General features: G+C 51.2%; 1 protein-coding gene and 1 pseudogene across 1 annotated transcript; both read left to right on the top strand.

Moving 5' to 3' along the window:
- The first annotated feature begins 1,139 nt into the window (after positions 1 to 1,139).
- LOC102939346 (receptor-transporting protein 3) lies at positions 1,140 to 5,253 on the top strand. Its single transcript, XM_007057843.2, has 2 exons — positions 1,140 to 1,438; positions 4,101 to 5,253. Exons 1-2 carry the CDS (start codon positions 1,293 to 1,295, stop codon positions 4,654 to 4,656), a joined length of 702 nt encoding a protein of 233 aa, XP_007057905.2. The 5' UTR covers positions 1,140 to 1,292; the 3' UTR covers positions 4,657 to 5,253.
- A 1,500-nt stretch (positions 5,254 to 6,753) lies between these two features.
- On the top strand, positions 6,754 to 11,090 carry LOC102933253 (annotated as a pseudogene).
- The last annotated feature ends 1,553 nt before the right edge of the window (positions 11,091 to 12,643 follow it).

The following is a 12,643-nucleotide window of genomic DNA, read 5'->3' as shown; positions in this document are numbered from 1 at the left end:
CTTTTTCACTAGGAGGGTGGTGAAACACTGGAATGCGTTACCCAAGGAGATGGTAGAATCTCCTTCCTTAGAGGTTTTTAAGGTCAGGCTTGACAAAGCCCTGGCTGGGATGATTTAGTTGGGGTTGGTCCTGCTTTGAGCAGGGGGTGGGACTAGATGACCTCCTGAGGTCCCTTCCAACCCTGATATTCTAGGATTCTTTGAAGAGTTTACAACCTAAGAAACAATCTGGCTCAAGATGGCCATAACTGAGCAGGGGTAAGGGAATTCTCTCCTCTATAACTAAAGGAGGCATTGCTTTGTTTACTGCCTTGCTTTAAGCTGCCTTGGCTGGCTAGGAGATGGGCAAGATCAAAACTGTGGCATGGGGAGGAGAGGGGCTGGGGAAATGAACACGAGATGCAAACAACATTCTTATAAGAAACTTTGCAATGCATTTTTGGAGGGCATGGGACAAGATCCTAAGAAGCTGTGGGAGGAAGACTGTGGATATAGGGAGCGGAGGTCATAGGGGGAAGTGGTGAGAGATGGACCCAAATGGCTAGTATTTGCCTATGGACACATACTATAAACCCTAGCTTGGGGTGAACAAATACATAGGAACTGAGTTTAAGCAAAATGAAAATAGCAAGGAATGCGGTGAATTGCGTTTCCTGAATCCTCCCCTGTGTGTTGTCTATTTAGCCTGCAAACGCTTTGGAGCAGAGAACTGTCCTTGCTATATATTTGGGAGGCAACCAGCTCCTTTGTGTGTATGTGTGGGGGGCGGCTAGAAACATCCTGATACTAGTTTAATCATTATCATTTGAACTCCCCAAATGACCACACTCCCTAGGACACTTCCTAAGCACACCCAGACTGGCCGGAGTGCTGGGTTGGCATGGGAGATGCACAGAGACACTGACAGACAGAGCCACCAGCGTGCACCGCCACTAATTTACCCCCCTACAGGTGCAAAAACAGCAGGCTCCTTTGGGAGAGCTGCTCTGTATTGTGTTGTGGCCAAATTCTGCCCTGGCTGGCACCGCACGGAGCGCCAGCAGTGTGAGCAAAGTCATTCTGGGTGTGACTCAGCACAGGGACTTTGTCTGGAAGCAAAGGTCCACCTTTGCAAACACAAAACTTGGTTCTGTGCCATGGGGAAAGGAAAAACAACCCGCAAAGGTCTCTTCCCCCACCACAGCTGTGGAAGTCACAAGCCAGGAGACTCAAATTTCAGTCCGGATCCCTTCAGCAGATCACGGTTACAGTCCAGAAACAAAACCAGCTCCAAAGGCAGATGAGTTGGGACCATGGAGATATGGCAGCAAATATTTTCTCAGAAGATTGGGGAGATGAAACCAGGAGACACATGGACTCTGAAGGCGGATTATAACCTTCAGTCCAACGATCTGGACCCTGGATGGAAGCAATTCCTGCAACAACATGCGTTTGCCAGGTGAGGGGTAGGTAGCAAGAGAACACGGTTAGCAAAGGGCTTTGTGAGCAGCTGCATCTTCCTTCTATAGCACTACCATAGGCTGTTAAGAGCTGGTTGAATAGTAAAGGAAGAATTAATTCACAAAGACTTGGGCTGGTGGCAAATCTTCCCCCTAAATGATTATTCAAAGGGAAACGGCTTTTTGGATCAAATGGAAATTTTAATGAAAAACAGCTGGTTTTTCAAAAAACTTTGGGGGTTTTCCCCCAAAGCCCCAAACGGAAAAAGTTTTGGTTTTTCGACATTCCCTCAAAACTTTTCATGGGGAGGGAGGACAGGAGGAATCACTTATCGGCTCTAACAAAGAGATGTTTACTGACAAATTTTGTGGATTTTTTGCACCATTTTTGGTGACATTTTTGAACTTTCCGGCAAGCTGTTGTGAATCTTGTGAATACAGGCTCCAAGTTCCATTTCCTGTGATAAGTGAGATCATATTATTCTATATTTGTCCATGTCTGCACAACTAGTGGGCATTTGTCAAAATGACTGCGAAACCCAGGAGTTGCACGAAATGTAGCAGCAGCGAATTGATTCATTGCCTGAAAATTCACACCTGAACTCCATCGTTTGTTATCCTCTGCTTTAGAACGCTGGTCATCCAATCAGGGAGGAGAAGCAATACCATGTGGCTCAGGTGACCAGTTAAAGAGCCAGCTTGGCAACAACGGAAGAAGGTGAAGGCTATTAGCCCAAAGCATTTGGTGAATCCTTACAAATAGCAAGCCCATGAACAAATGCAGGATCAGTTTATGAATGATTCACTAACCAGAAAATAGGGCTCAATCATTGCAAATAATCTTAAGGAATAATTTGACCAGTTCTAACAATGTCTAGTTACCTGAATATTTGCAGTGTGCCCATCGTTGCAGTATCTGGGTGCTGGATTTTTATCATAACAATCTAGTGCTCTGGAGCATGCTAGACCCGTCACAGACCACAGAAAGCCATGGGCGGGGAGGGAGAAGCGGCTGGAAAGTACCAGCAGGGAGGGAGAAGGTGACAGAGGGGAGGGCTAAGAAGGGGCAGAGGAAGAGGGGGTGGGGAGAGACCAAGAGGTTGGCCTGGAAGGAGGGAGATGAGAAGGCCGAGGGGTAGAATGGGGGAGGGTGAGTGAGGCCAGGCAATGCAGGGGTGGCAGCGGAGGGCTGGGTCATGCACATGGACGGGGCTGGAGGAAGCAGTGAATTACACCCACCTCGACTCTTCTAGACATCGTCAGTGTCATCTCAAAATCTGACCCAGTGCCGCCGCCCACTCATTCTGCTGATTTTCATCCCCTGTGTTTATTTCCCCACCCCCAGGGCTTCAGGCCTGAAGCTTTATTGCTGCTGAATTATGCTGAGCTTGCTCTCCTCGTAGGGGCCTATGGAGCCACCAAGCCCAGACTGGGTCGGCTTTGCTGCTGGCGCTTTACTTCTCTGGGGTCACCTCTTCGTTCCTTGCCTGCATTTCCAGGCAGCGGGGCCCATCCTGGCTTGAGAAGGAGAGGAAGATTCTAAGGGTCAGCCTGGATCCATATAACAATGGAAAGGTCCGCTGGAGCCAGGGGCTGGTTGCTGTGGGCAGGCAGCCGCCAAGCAGTGGCTTGCAGAAGGGATTCTGGGAGCAAATATGGATGCAGGAGCAGCTAAATCTATACCTCGTTCTACTGAACACTTGGATGATAGTTATATGTTACTTATGTAGCGCTATGGGGCTGTACAATACAACGAAAGTGAGATTCCTGCCCCAAAGAGCTTACAATCTCAATTAAGGAGGAGAAGGAGGAGCCGGGAAAGGGAGAGAGGAGGGAGAGGACAGTATGAGCGTGTGGTCACTTGGGACGCTAACGCATGCGATGTACAGTTATTTGTATGGTGATAGGGCCCAAAGGCCTCTGTCAGCTTGCACTCCCTTGGGCTAGGCACTCTCAGCCATATAGCAACGAACCTCTGCCCCGAGAAAGCTTAAACTCTCAATAGACGGGGCTAAAGGGGATTTTTATGACCACGACCATTGTTATTTTTAAACCTCTGAGGGGCTACAGCTCCGAAGCCTTCTTGAAGCGGTAGGTTTGGAGGAGGGGTGTGAAGGTGGCCAAGGGGAGCTGTGGTCTAAGACGCAGTGAGGGCATGACATGCAGGGGGGCTGCTCTTTATTTCCTGGCCCTAGTCACCACACATGGGTCACTGTTACAAAAAGCTGTGTGTTGCGTCAGTATCTGATAGCTGCTGCTCCAGATCAGGAAGGAATTCTAGGCATTGGGGAAGCATGAGAGATGGCCCGGAGGCCACCAGAGCCCATAGCTATTTGAATGTCAAACATCTGTAGCCAAAACCAGGTCTCAATGTCCATCATACAGAGGAGCAGAAGCATCCTGTTTAGAGTGGACTCATGCTGGAAACCATTTGCAAGGCATAACGACGACAGCTGTATTGAACCTACTAACTAATAAAGAGTGGTATACAATCCTCAGTGCTAGTAGATAGCGCTCCTACACCGCTCGATCGACCCCTCCTGTGTACAGTGCTCCAGAATCCATCCTGCGGGACAGAGGCTGAGTTCTCAGATTAGCAGCTGCAGCCGGTTCAGGGCTTTGAATCTGGGTTAAGTTTTGTCTCCTGCTTTCTCCTGTTAGGTTTCAGTGCTCACAGTGCTGGCATATGTGGCACTCAGCTCAGGTGAACATTCTCTTCCACATGCACCTGGACCGGAAGCAGAGACGGGGCCAGGTGAAGATGAAAATCTTCAGACAGGAGTGCAAGAAGTGTCTCGTGCCGAAAATGGAACTGCCTGAATTCAGCCAGGAGAACGTCGAGAGAGTCCTGGAGAACCTGATGCTGAAGATTCGCGGGAAATGCTACAGAGAGGCCATCAGTCCCAACAACCTGTCCAAGATCATCGTGGAAGCTCAGATAATGGGGCCACATGACAGCTCCCACTGTGAAGCCTGCCAGCTGGGCATCTGTTACGTGAAATATGAAGCCCAAGCACCAGCCAACACCTTCTTTAGGGCTGTTTCTCTTTTTCCACGCAGCTTTCCTGCCCATGAGGAATGGAGCGAAGCAGAGATGGGGAGCAGCCGCAACGTGGGGAGCAGCTGTGACTGGCGGCGCTGCTGTTGCTACATTTGTTGTTTGGTCATTTTTTTGGCTGTGCTCATTTTTGTTCTGCTTTATCTCAAAACCAAGTAGTGGAAATTCGACACTCATACTTGTCCCTAATATAACAGAACTGTAATAACCTGAGTAATAATTGGGCTTGGAAAGATTACATTTTTTTCTGTAAATGTCAGTGAATGCCAATTTCCACCACACACACATAAACCAATACAAAAATATTTCCATCAGTAATTGAAATTTACTGATCGGCAAAGTAAGACAAATGCTGCTTGGGGCCTTGTTAGCATTTGATTTCAGGATATTTACTTGGTATATTTTGACAGGCGATGTTGACAGTTTGCGCTTTAATGGTTAAAAAGCGTTAATTTTTTGAATTGCAGCATTGTCTATCATGAAGTAATTATTGTCTGACCCCCCCCCCCCGACTGCCTCATAATTTCCCACAACTATGAAAATTTAAATCAATAAACGTTTGGGGGGGAAAAAGCCTAAGCCATTATGTTTTGCAGCTGTGAAAATTTACAGAGATAAAAATAAAATAAAATAAAATGCTTAAAAATAACCATGGCTATTTCCTGCCAAAATTATATAAATAATCAAATTCTGCCAAGCCTAGTAATAATAGATAATGTACCTGTCTATGTAGGGCGGAATGCGTGCACTGGGCTGAGAGCTAGAAAAAATATTTTTATTGGCCAGCTGAGCAGATTTCCTCTAGGAGCCATTGAGGGATGGTAACTAAGGACCCCTAAGTGGCCTTTTTAGTGATAATTTTTCAGAGTAGAACTGCCCTTTAATTGTCGCATATGTAATCTTTCCCAGGATCCAGCCCTCGAGAAGCCGAGCAATAGAACAGAAAGAGGTACGTCAGGCAAAAGACCTTTGAATTAGCTCACCTGATCCTCAGGAGTTCAAAGGAGCGTTTAGGGCTTCATTGATTCTTGAGCCGGCGGAACCCCTGCCCCTAGATAGGATCTTGGGCATGATTTTCTAAGCTGCCTGAGGTTAAATATCTATGTGGCTGCAATCGAGTCGCAAGGAGGCTAGGTACCCTCCGTGGTGCCTGTAACTTCAGTGACTATCGACACAACGTTTCCCACCCGCACTTGGGAGCTGTTTCACAACTTCAGGCCTTTTGTCTGTCAGGCTGCTTGGCCCGGCCTTGAGCCCTTTCAATTCAACGAGGGTTTGATGCGTTCCCACGAAACGTCCTGGAAACCTCCCCGTCCCACGGGCCAGCTGGAAAGTCTGCTGCAACCCCCTGGCAAGTTCTCCTCCGCACCCTTTTCTTTAAAGGGCGGTGTTACAAGTGTAACCCCCAAGGAGATGACCTAGATTCCTGGGGCTCGGTCTGCTGGCAGCTCACGGGGAGCCGCACTGTCCCTGGTCGGGAGGGGGAGCCAAGGCAGACTCAGAGTCTGCCTGGCACCAATAGGGAGTGAGAAGCCTTCCCAGGGAGCTCAGGAAAGGGGAGAAGCCATTTTTGAGGCAGTCTGGAGCCAGCCAGGGCAAGGGCAGGACTGGCTGTGTGGGGAGCTGGTGAGTCCCAGGCCTGCATGCAGGGTTCCCCCTGAGAACTGGCCTCTAGGGACCTGACAGCAGATCCCTCCGCTGGGCTTTTCCCTCTCCACTGATGACTCCCAGTTTGTAGAGTTTTGCTCAGTGCCGGGTTTACAATGGCTCCAGTGGCTCCATGGAGCCGGGCCCATGCTCAGAAGGGGCCCCGGCCTGCTCCTCTTGCACTGCGCCCCAAGACCCCACATGCATAGCATGTGTCTGTCCCATCACGCTCCACCAAACGTTGATCCAGAGACCATCTGCCCCGGCTGCAAGTCCCTCCCCTTTCTCCCTGGAGCAGCACCCCCTGGTGGCAGCAAAGTGGCAGCACCACCCTATGGAAAGGGAGGTAGATGCCTGACGGGGGGAGTCAGTGTGGCAAAGCCAGCTGGGATACAGCGGGACGCAGAGCCCTGTCCACGTGGGGAGCCCTGTCCCAATCTGCGGAGCCCTGTCCATGTGGGGTGGCTGTGTGTGCATGAGGGGGCGAGAAAGCTGCGGACTTCCAGCAGGGATGTGTGGTCCCCTGGCTGAATCTGGAGTCGATCCCTGTGGGCAGGGCAGTCCTGCAGACCGGCAGCTCGTCAGCTCCCCTTTCAGTTTCGTTTCTCGCAAGCCCTGAGCTTGGTTCCACATCCAGGGTCCTGAGTCTGTAGCAAGGAGGCAAAGGAGCCCGCCTGTGCGAGGCTGTTCCTCAGAGCAGGAGGGGAAGGTTGCAGACCCGGGAGCCCCCCCATCCGCCCTTAAATAAGTCACATTCCTGGTTCAGACAGTAAATGCTGCTGCTCAAGAGAGGCTGTAAAGGGGAAGGTGAGAAGATGAAGGCCTGGCAGCAGATGTTTGATCAGAAGATGGCATGGGAGAAGCCAGACAACACCTGGTCTCTCACCGTGGAGGATAACCTCCGTCCTCGAAACCCAGAACGCGGATGGCGCCTATACCAGCAGAGAAAAGCATTTGCCAGGTGAGGGGGAGCAGACAAACTGGGTCGTGAATGAGGCGCAAAGGCATGGGTGACGTGTGAACTCCCCCTTTGGGGAGGCTAGCCCCCCATTCCTGTCCCTTTCACCTCCCTTGCCTGCCAGAGCCCTGAGCCCCCTCCCCGCCCACTGTGGCAGGAGGAGCCCCGGCCAAACCATCCTGAGCCCTGGCTGCCGGCCCGAGCTGAGCCCCCGCCGGCTTTGGGGCAGATGGGGAGTGAGGACGGGGCCTTGGGGTGGAGCGTGGGTGACGCCACAGCCTGGGTTAGGGTCGCCTCCCCCGGCCTATCATACCAGCCGCCCATGCTCTACGGTGAATTTCTCCCGGCATTAGTTTTAGTGGGGAGCGAAGCAGGGAGGGCAGGTGAGAGATCTGGGACTAGCTGTGATTGAACGATCGATTGGGCTAGTCCTTGTGTTCGCTGCACACACGTGTAAAAGGGATTTAGCTGTACGGCACCGAGCCATTAGTGTTGATGAGTCACCATGAGGGCACTAAATATTTGCCTCCTGTTAATTAGCATTTTCCACCACTGTCAAAGTCTGTAGAGCAGGAAATTGTGACTCTCCCCTCTCAGGAGTGGAAATGATGTCGTGGTTAGAGCAAGATGGCGTATTTAAACAAATTCCCTTCTATTTCCATCCATAGTTTAGCAAACAAGCAGAAAGCTGGCGGAAGCAGTGAATTTACTATTGCAGGGTATATGCAGCTTTCAGTTTCATAACTGACCACACGTCTTCACTCCAGACACCTTCAGCTAAGAGCTATGCTCATCCAATCTGGGAACAGAGACGGATCATGTGATATACGCGGCCAGTCAACACTGATCACATTTCGAATGTCAAATACTCACTAAGGGACAGAAGGCCAAGAATTATTCACAGAGATTATCCCTCTAATAATGTATTATTATCATTACGTATTTGTATTACCAGAGCACCTAGGAGACCCAGTCGGGACCTCACTGTGGTAGGTGCTGTACAAACACAGAACAAAGACAGTCCTTGCCCCAAAGAGTTTACAGTCTAAGTATAAGACAAGAGACAACAGATGGATACAGACAGCATCAGGAAAAATTTAGCCAGTATTGGTCAGTGTGATAGGCAGCGGTCAAGACAACCGTGCTCTGCTTGCTGGCTGTGAAGAGAAGGAGAGAGGAAAACTGTGGAATAAATGATTCCAAATGAATTTTTTGCTCATCTCTCGTTATGGGCGAGAGACTGATCCACAGATGCAAACAAATTCTGATTGGAGGCTGCTCCTTAATGAGCCTAGACTTCAGCTGTAAATTGGAAGGTGCCTCAGTTCTAGGCTCAGTCCTGCTCGGAAGGGTTCGTTAGAAACCAGTTGCAAAGCTGCAGGGGGTGTGCTGCATGAAATGTGACCCCCGGGCATGCTGAGCCCATGTGGAGGAAGGGACTATTCTCCCCAGTGAAACCCGAGGCGGAACGGGGGCTGGGTTTTACTCTGATTGATTAGTAAGTGGAGTCTTTGCCCATCTAGAACTAGGGGAGGAAACTTAATTGCATTGGAGCTTTCCTCTGGGGAAGTTCTTTGAGTTGGCAATGTTTGTAGAAAGGTCTGGATATTATGGGCAAAACTCCCATTGAGTCCAACCGGAGCCGGCTTTGAAACCCAATATGTTGAAATTGTAGGGTTTTCGACTGGACAGCCCTGTCAAAAAGGGGACCTGACAGTGTCTGGTCAGATCTATTGACCAGACACCCCAAATCCCGTTGCTGCGAGCAGGGGAGGCGGGGAGGCGCTGGGTCATCACCCTCTCCAGCCCCTGCTCAGCTGGTGCCACCTCCTCCCTTCATCGGGCAGCTGCAGCTCCCAGCCCCCGCTCCACAAGCGAGTCCCTCCTGATCTGGGAGGCGGGGGGGGCGGGGGGGGAAGAGAGGAGTGGATGGGGGCAGGGCTTTGGGGGGGTATAGGTGGGGCAGGGGTGGGGCCTCAGGGGGAAGAAGCGGGGCAGGGGAGGTTCTGGCACGTCTGCTGGAGTGTTCAGTTATTAGCTATTACCAAGCTGGCAACCCTATGAATTTGTCCAACACTTTGCTGCGTGATCCTTCAGGGGGGCAGGTGAATGTGCGTGAATGCTGTTACGACTATGCCATACAGGGACTTGATCCTGCAGAGTGCTGAGCGCTGCTGGGAGGTGCTTGCATGGACAGCAACAGGGTTTGGGGGTGCTCAGCACCTTGCAGGATCAAGCCCAATGTCAGTGGATGAGTCTTTCTCAGCATTAAGTTTGGGGGCTGGCGTGGGCGGCGGGTTAAATGTCCTTTCCTTTCCCCCTGTAGGTTTCAGTGCTCAAGCTGTGCCTGTCACTGACCATCGGCTCAAGTGGTCATTCTCTTCCACATGCACCTGGACTGGAGCCAGGGCCAGGGCCAGGTAAAGATGAGGGTCTGTGGGCAGAAGTTAAGAAGTGCCATGGAACGAAGTTTGAGACACCCACGTTCAGCCAGGAGAACATTGAGAGGATCCTGGACAACTTGGTGCTGAAGATCCGTGAGAAATGCTACCAAGAGTTCATCAAAAACCGTGATTTAGCTGGCCCCATAGTTGAAGAAGATGTGGAAGGGCCACATGACACGACCCATTGTGAGGCATGTGCTCTGGGGATCTGTTATCTGTTTACCTACAGATTCGTTATCCCTGCTTCTCTGCCTGCAACTTCTCAGCCTGGCCAGCTGGCTTGGCGGGGAACAGACACAGAGAGTGACTGGAAGCTCTTGTGTTATATGTTACCAGTTCTGGTTGCTTTGCTCATCCTTGCTGTGCTTTTTGGTGGGAAGTAGGAAATTCAGTGCTCAGAATGGTTCCCTAATATTACCCACACGGGTTGCTAATGCATCTTCCCTTTTTCACGGAGAAAAAAAAATCTGGCCCAAGCCGTTTGCCTGGGAAATCACCATATGCTTAATGTTACCATGAAATGCTCTAGAGAGACTGATAATGTCCATTTGTAATGCACCAGGGTAATAAACAGGGACTGTAAAAAAAACAGGCCTCCTCAAAAGCAGGAGGGCACATTATGCCCCCTCTTGTTGACACCTGTGCCCCCCTCTGTGGGTCTGATCCAGCGCCCAGTGGAATGAATGGAAAGACTCCCACTGACTCCAGCGGGCATTAGATCGGGCCCTCTGCCCCTGTCAGATCCTCTCTATGCCTTGTACGCCCCTGAGAGGGGAAGGGTAGGACCCCAGAGGGGGCTTTGCTGCCCCAGGGGAGGCTGGACTTGAGAGTAGCTGCTCTTGTGTGCAAGATGCATCCTGGATCATCTGCAGAACTGGAGGGCCACTCCCCGATCCCTTCTGGGGTGGCGGGAGGGGTAAACGCCAGGAGCCAGAGGAGCCATGTAGCTCCATTGGCTGCAGTGAAGCTATGCTGATTTCACCAGCTGAGCATCTGGCCCGGGGAGTTAATCTATCCCCTGATAACCTGTCCCCTTCCATGGGAGTGGGGCTGGTGTAGGCCTAGATTTGAGTAGAGGCCCCAGTGGAGGAGCTTGGCACTAAAGCAGGCCAGAAGCATGGACCATGTTCACAGGACAGCGAGTTCAGATCCTTAATTACAGCCCTCTTGGGCATTACATACCTGGGTGTTTGCCTGGCAGGAAGCGAGGGGTTGCTTATCAATCATTGGTCCCATCCTGCTTTGCAGCGTGCTTTTCTGTCTCTCGAACAGAATCCTGGGCAGAGCCATGGCCTGAAGATGAAGGAGTTTCTTGGCTTGGTTTATACGTAACACGGAAAAGGCAACTCCGTCTGCGTCGCTGTTGAAATACGGCCCCCGCTGAATTTTAGTGCGTCTGCAATAGAAGGACCTGTTCTGGATAGAGCAGTTCCTCCTCCTGCTTCCTGTATTTTCCATGTTAATAGACCAATACTTAGCTTTGGTATTTTGTCCTGATTGTATCAGTTCAATAAAGCATCACATTTAAATGGAAATATCAGTGGAAGCAGGGGAGCTTCCCTCTCTGCTGAAGTGTGGAGTGACCCCTACACCCTTTGGGGAGGCAGGCGTACACCCAGCAATTGCCCTGGTGCACAGATCTATCCTAGTACCTTCATTAGCAGGGGCAGCACCCCAGGGTCATTGCAAACCGTAGCCATTCAGTGGGAGTGTAACAGAAATCCCAGATGCCTGAGAGGAAGCTCTATGTCCATCCAACACTCAAAGCCTCCACAATCCCTCCAGCCTCAGCGCCTCAGTCCCGGGTTCGGGCACATTCTGAGGTGCAGTGCAGGCTGACGGGGCCACACGCCCTGGGCTTGCCCCGCCATCCCTCCCAGCTCTGGTTGGGCTGGGTTTGTCCAGCCAGCACGCGCCCTCTCCTGCAGCCTGGAATGGCAGACCCACTGCGACAGACGACTGTCACACCCACCCTCCAATCAGAGGAGAGCTGATAGTGGGATGTAGGGGAAGGATGTCCTGGCAGCTCTCTAGCCAGCCAAGGCTGGGGGTGTCAGGAGATGCTTCTCCTGCTTGCCCGTCCTTTAGCCAGTCACGGCTCCGGGGGCAGGGTTGGCCTTCACAGCACTGCTGCTGATCTGGGGTGTGGGGACTCCACAGATCCGTGGCACATCTACACTGTAATGGCTAAAGTCTGGAACTAAAGCTATTCGCTTAACAGCACGCTAAAGTCTATTAACCTCTCAGCTACTGGAGAACAAGTGAAGGCTCCCCACTGTGCATAGCACGTGTCTGCCCCATCACGCTCCACCAGCCCAGGGAACCGTCATTCCCAGTATCTGCCCACAGGGCTGTATTCTCAATGCGTTAACCGCCTGATTACATTTGACCAGGCGTAAGTTCTTGACAGAGCGACCACGATGGCTGTTGGTGGGATCACAATGCCTTCCAAGGTTAGCTAGGAGTGTCTTGGTTTGATGGAGTCAGAGATATCAGCCCAGATAGCGCTCTGGGCTCGATACAACACGTGGGCGTTCAGATGCAGAGCCGATGTAAGTGGAGGCAACTTCTTGAGTTGAGGGAGGAGGAACCGCCAGAGGAGATGCTGAGGAAAACCACAGAACAAAGTTAGTAGCAGCAGCTAGAACCGGAGGACTAAGTGACAGAATGGCCCAGTCCTGCAGGGCTGAGTGCTGGAGAAAGACTTCCCGGGAGGAGTTCTTGACCAGGGACTGGCTGACTGGTCCTGCTTCCATGGGTCTGTCCCACGTCACGCTAGTATAGCAGCCATGGGCAGTGAAGGAGCCCACCTTTTCTCCAGATGTCATGACATTTGCACGCTGACACAATGACATGGGAAAAACCGAGGCCCTGGGTTGACGTTTGTGTCCCGTTTTCATCTCTATCTGTCTCAGTATTCACATGGCCGCAGCTCCGCTGAATCTGAATGCCAATGTGGAAAACAAAGCCAGTCCAGCTTTTTATTTGACAGGTTTCAGAGTAGCAGCCGTGTTCGTCTGTATTCGCAAAGAGAACAGGAGGACTCGTGGCACCTTAGAGACTAACCAATTTATTTGAGCATAAGCTTTCGTGAGCT

Source organism: Chelonia mydas, chromosome 9, assembly GCF_015237465.2.
Source record: "Chelonia mydas isolate rCheMyd1 chromosome 9, rCheMyd1.pri.v2, whole genome shotgun sequence".
NCBI lineage: Eukaryota > Metazoa > Chordata > Testudines > Cheloniidae > Chelonia > Chelonia mydas.
The sequence above is the reverse complement of the archived record's forward strand: the minus strand, read 5'-3'. Positions and strand labels throughout refer to the sequence as shown.

Coding starts and splice junctions, on each gene's coding strand:
- LOC102939346 (XM_007057843.2), top strand. CDS start 1,293: ATGGAGATATGGCAGCAAATATTTTCTCAGAAGATTGGGGAGATGAAA. Junction 1,439..4,100: donor CAACAACATGCGTTTGCCAG/GTGAGGGGTAGG, acceptor TTCTCCTGTTAG/GTTTCAGTGCTCACAGTGCT.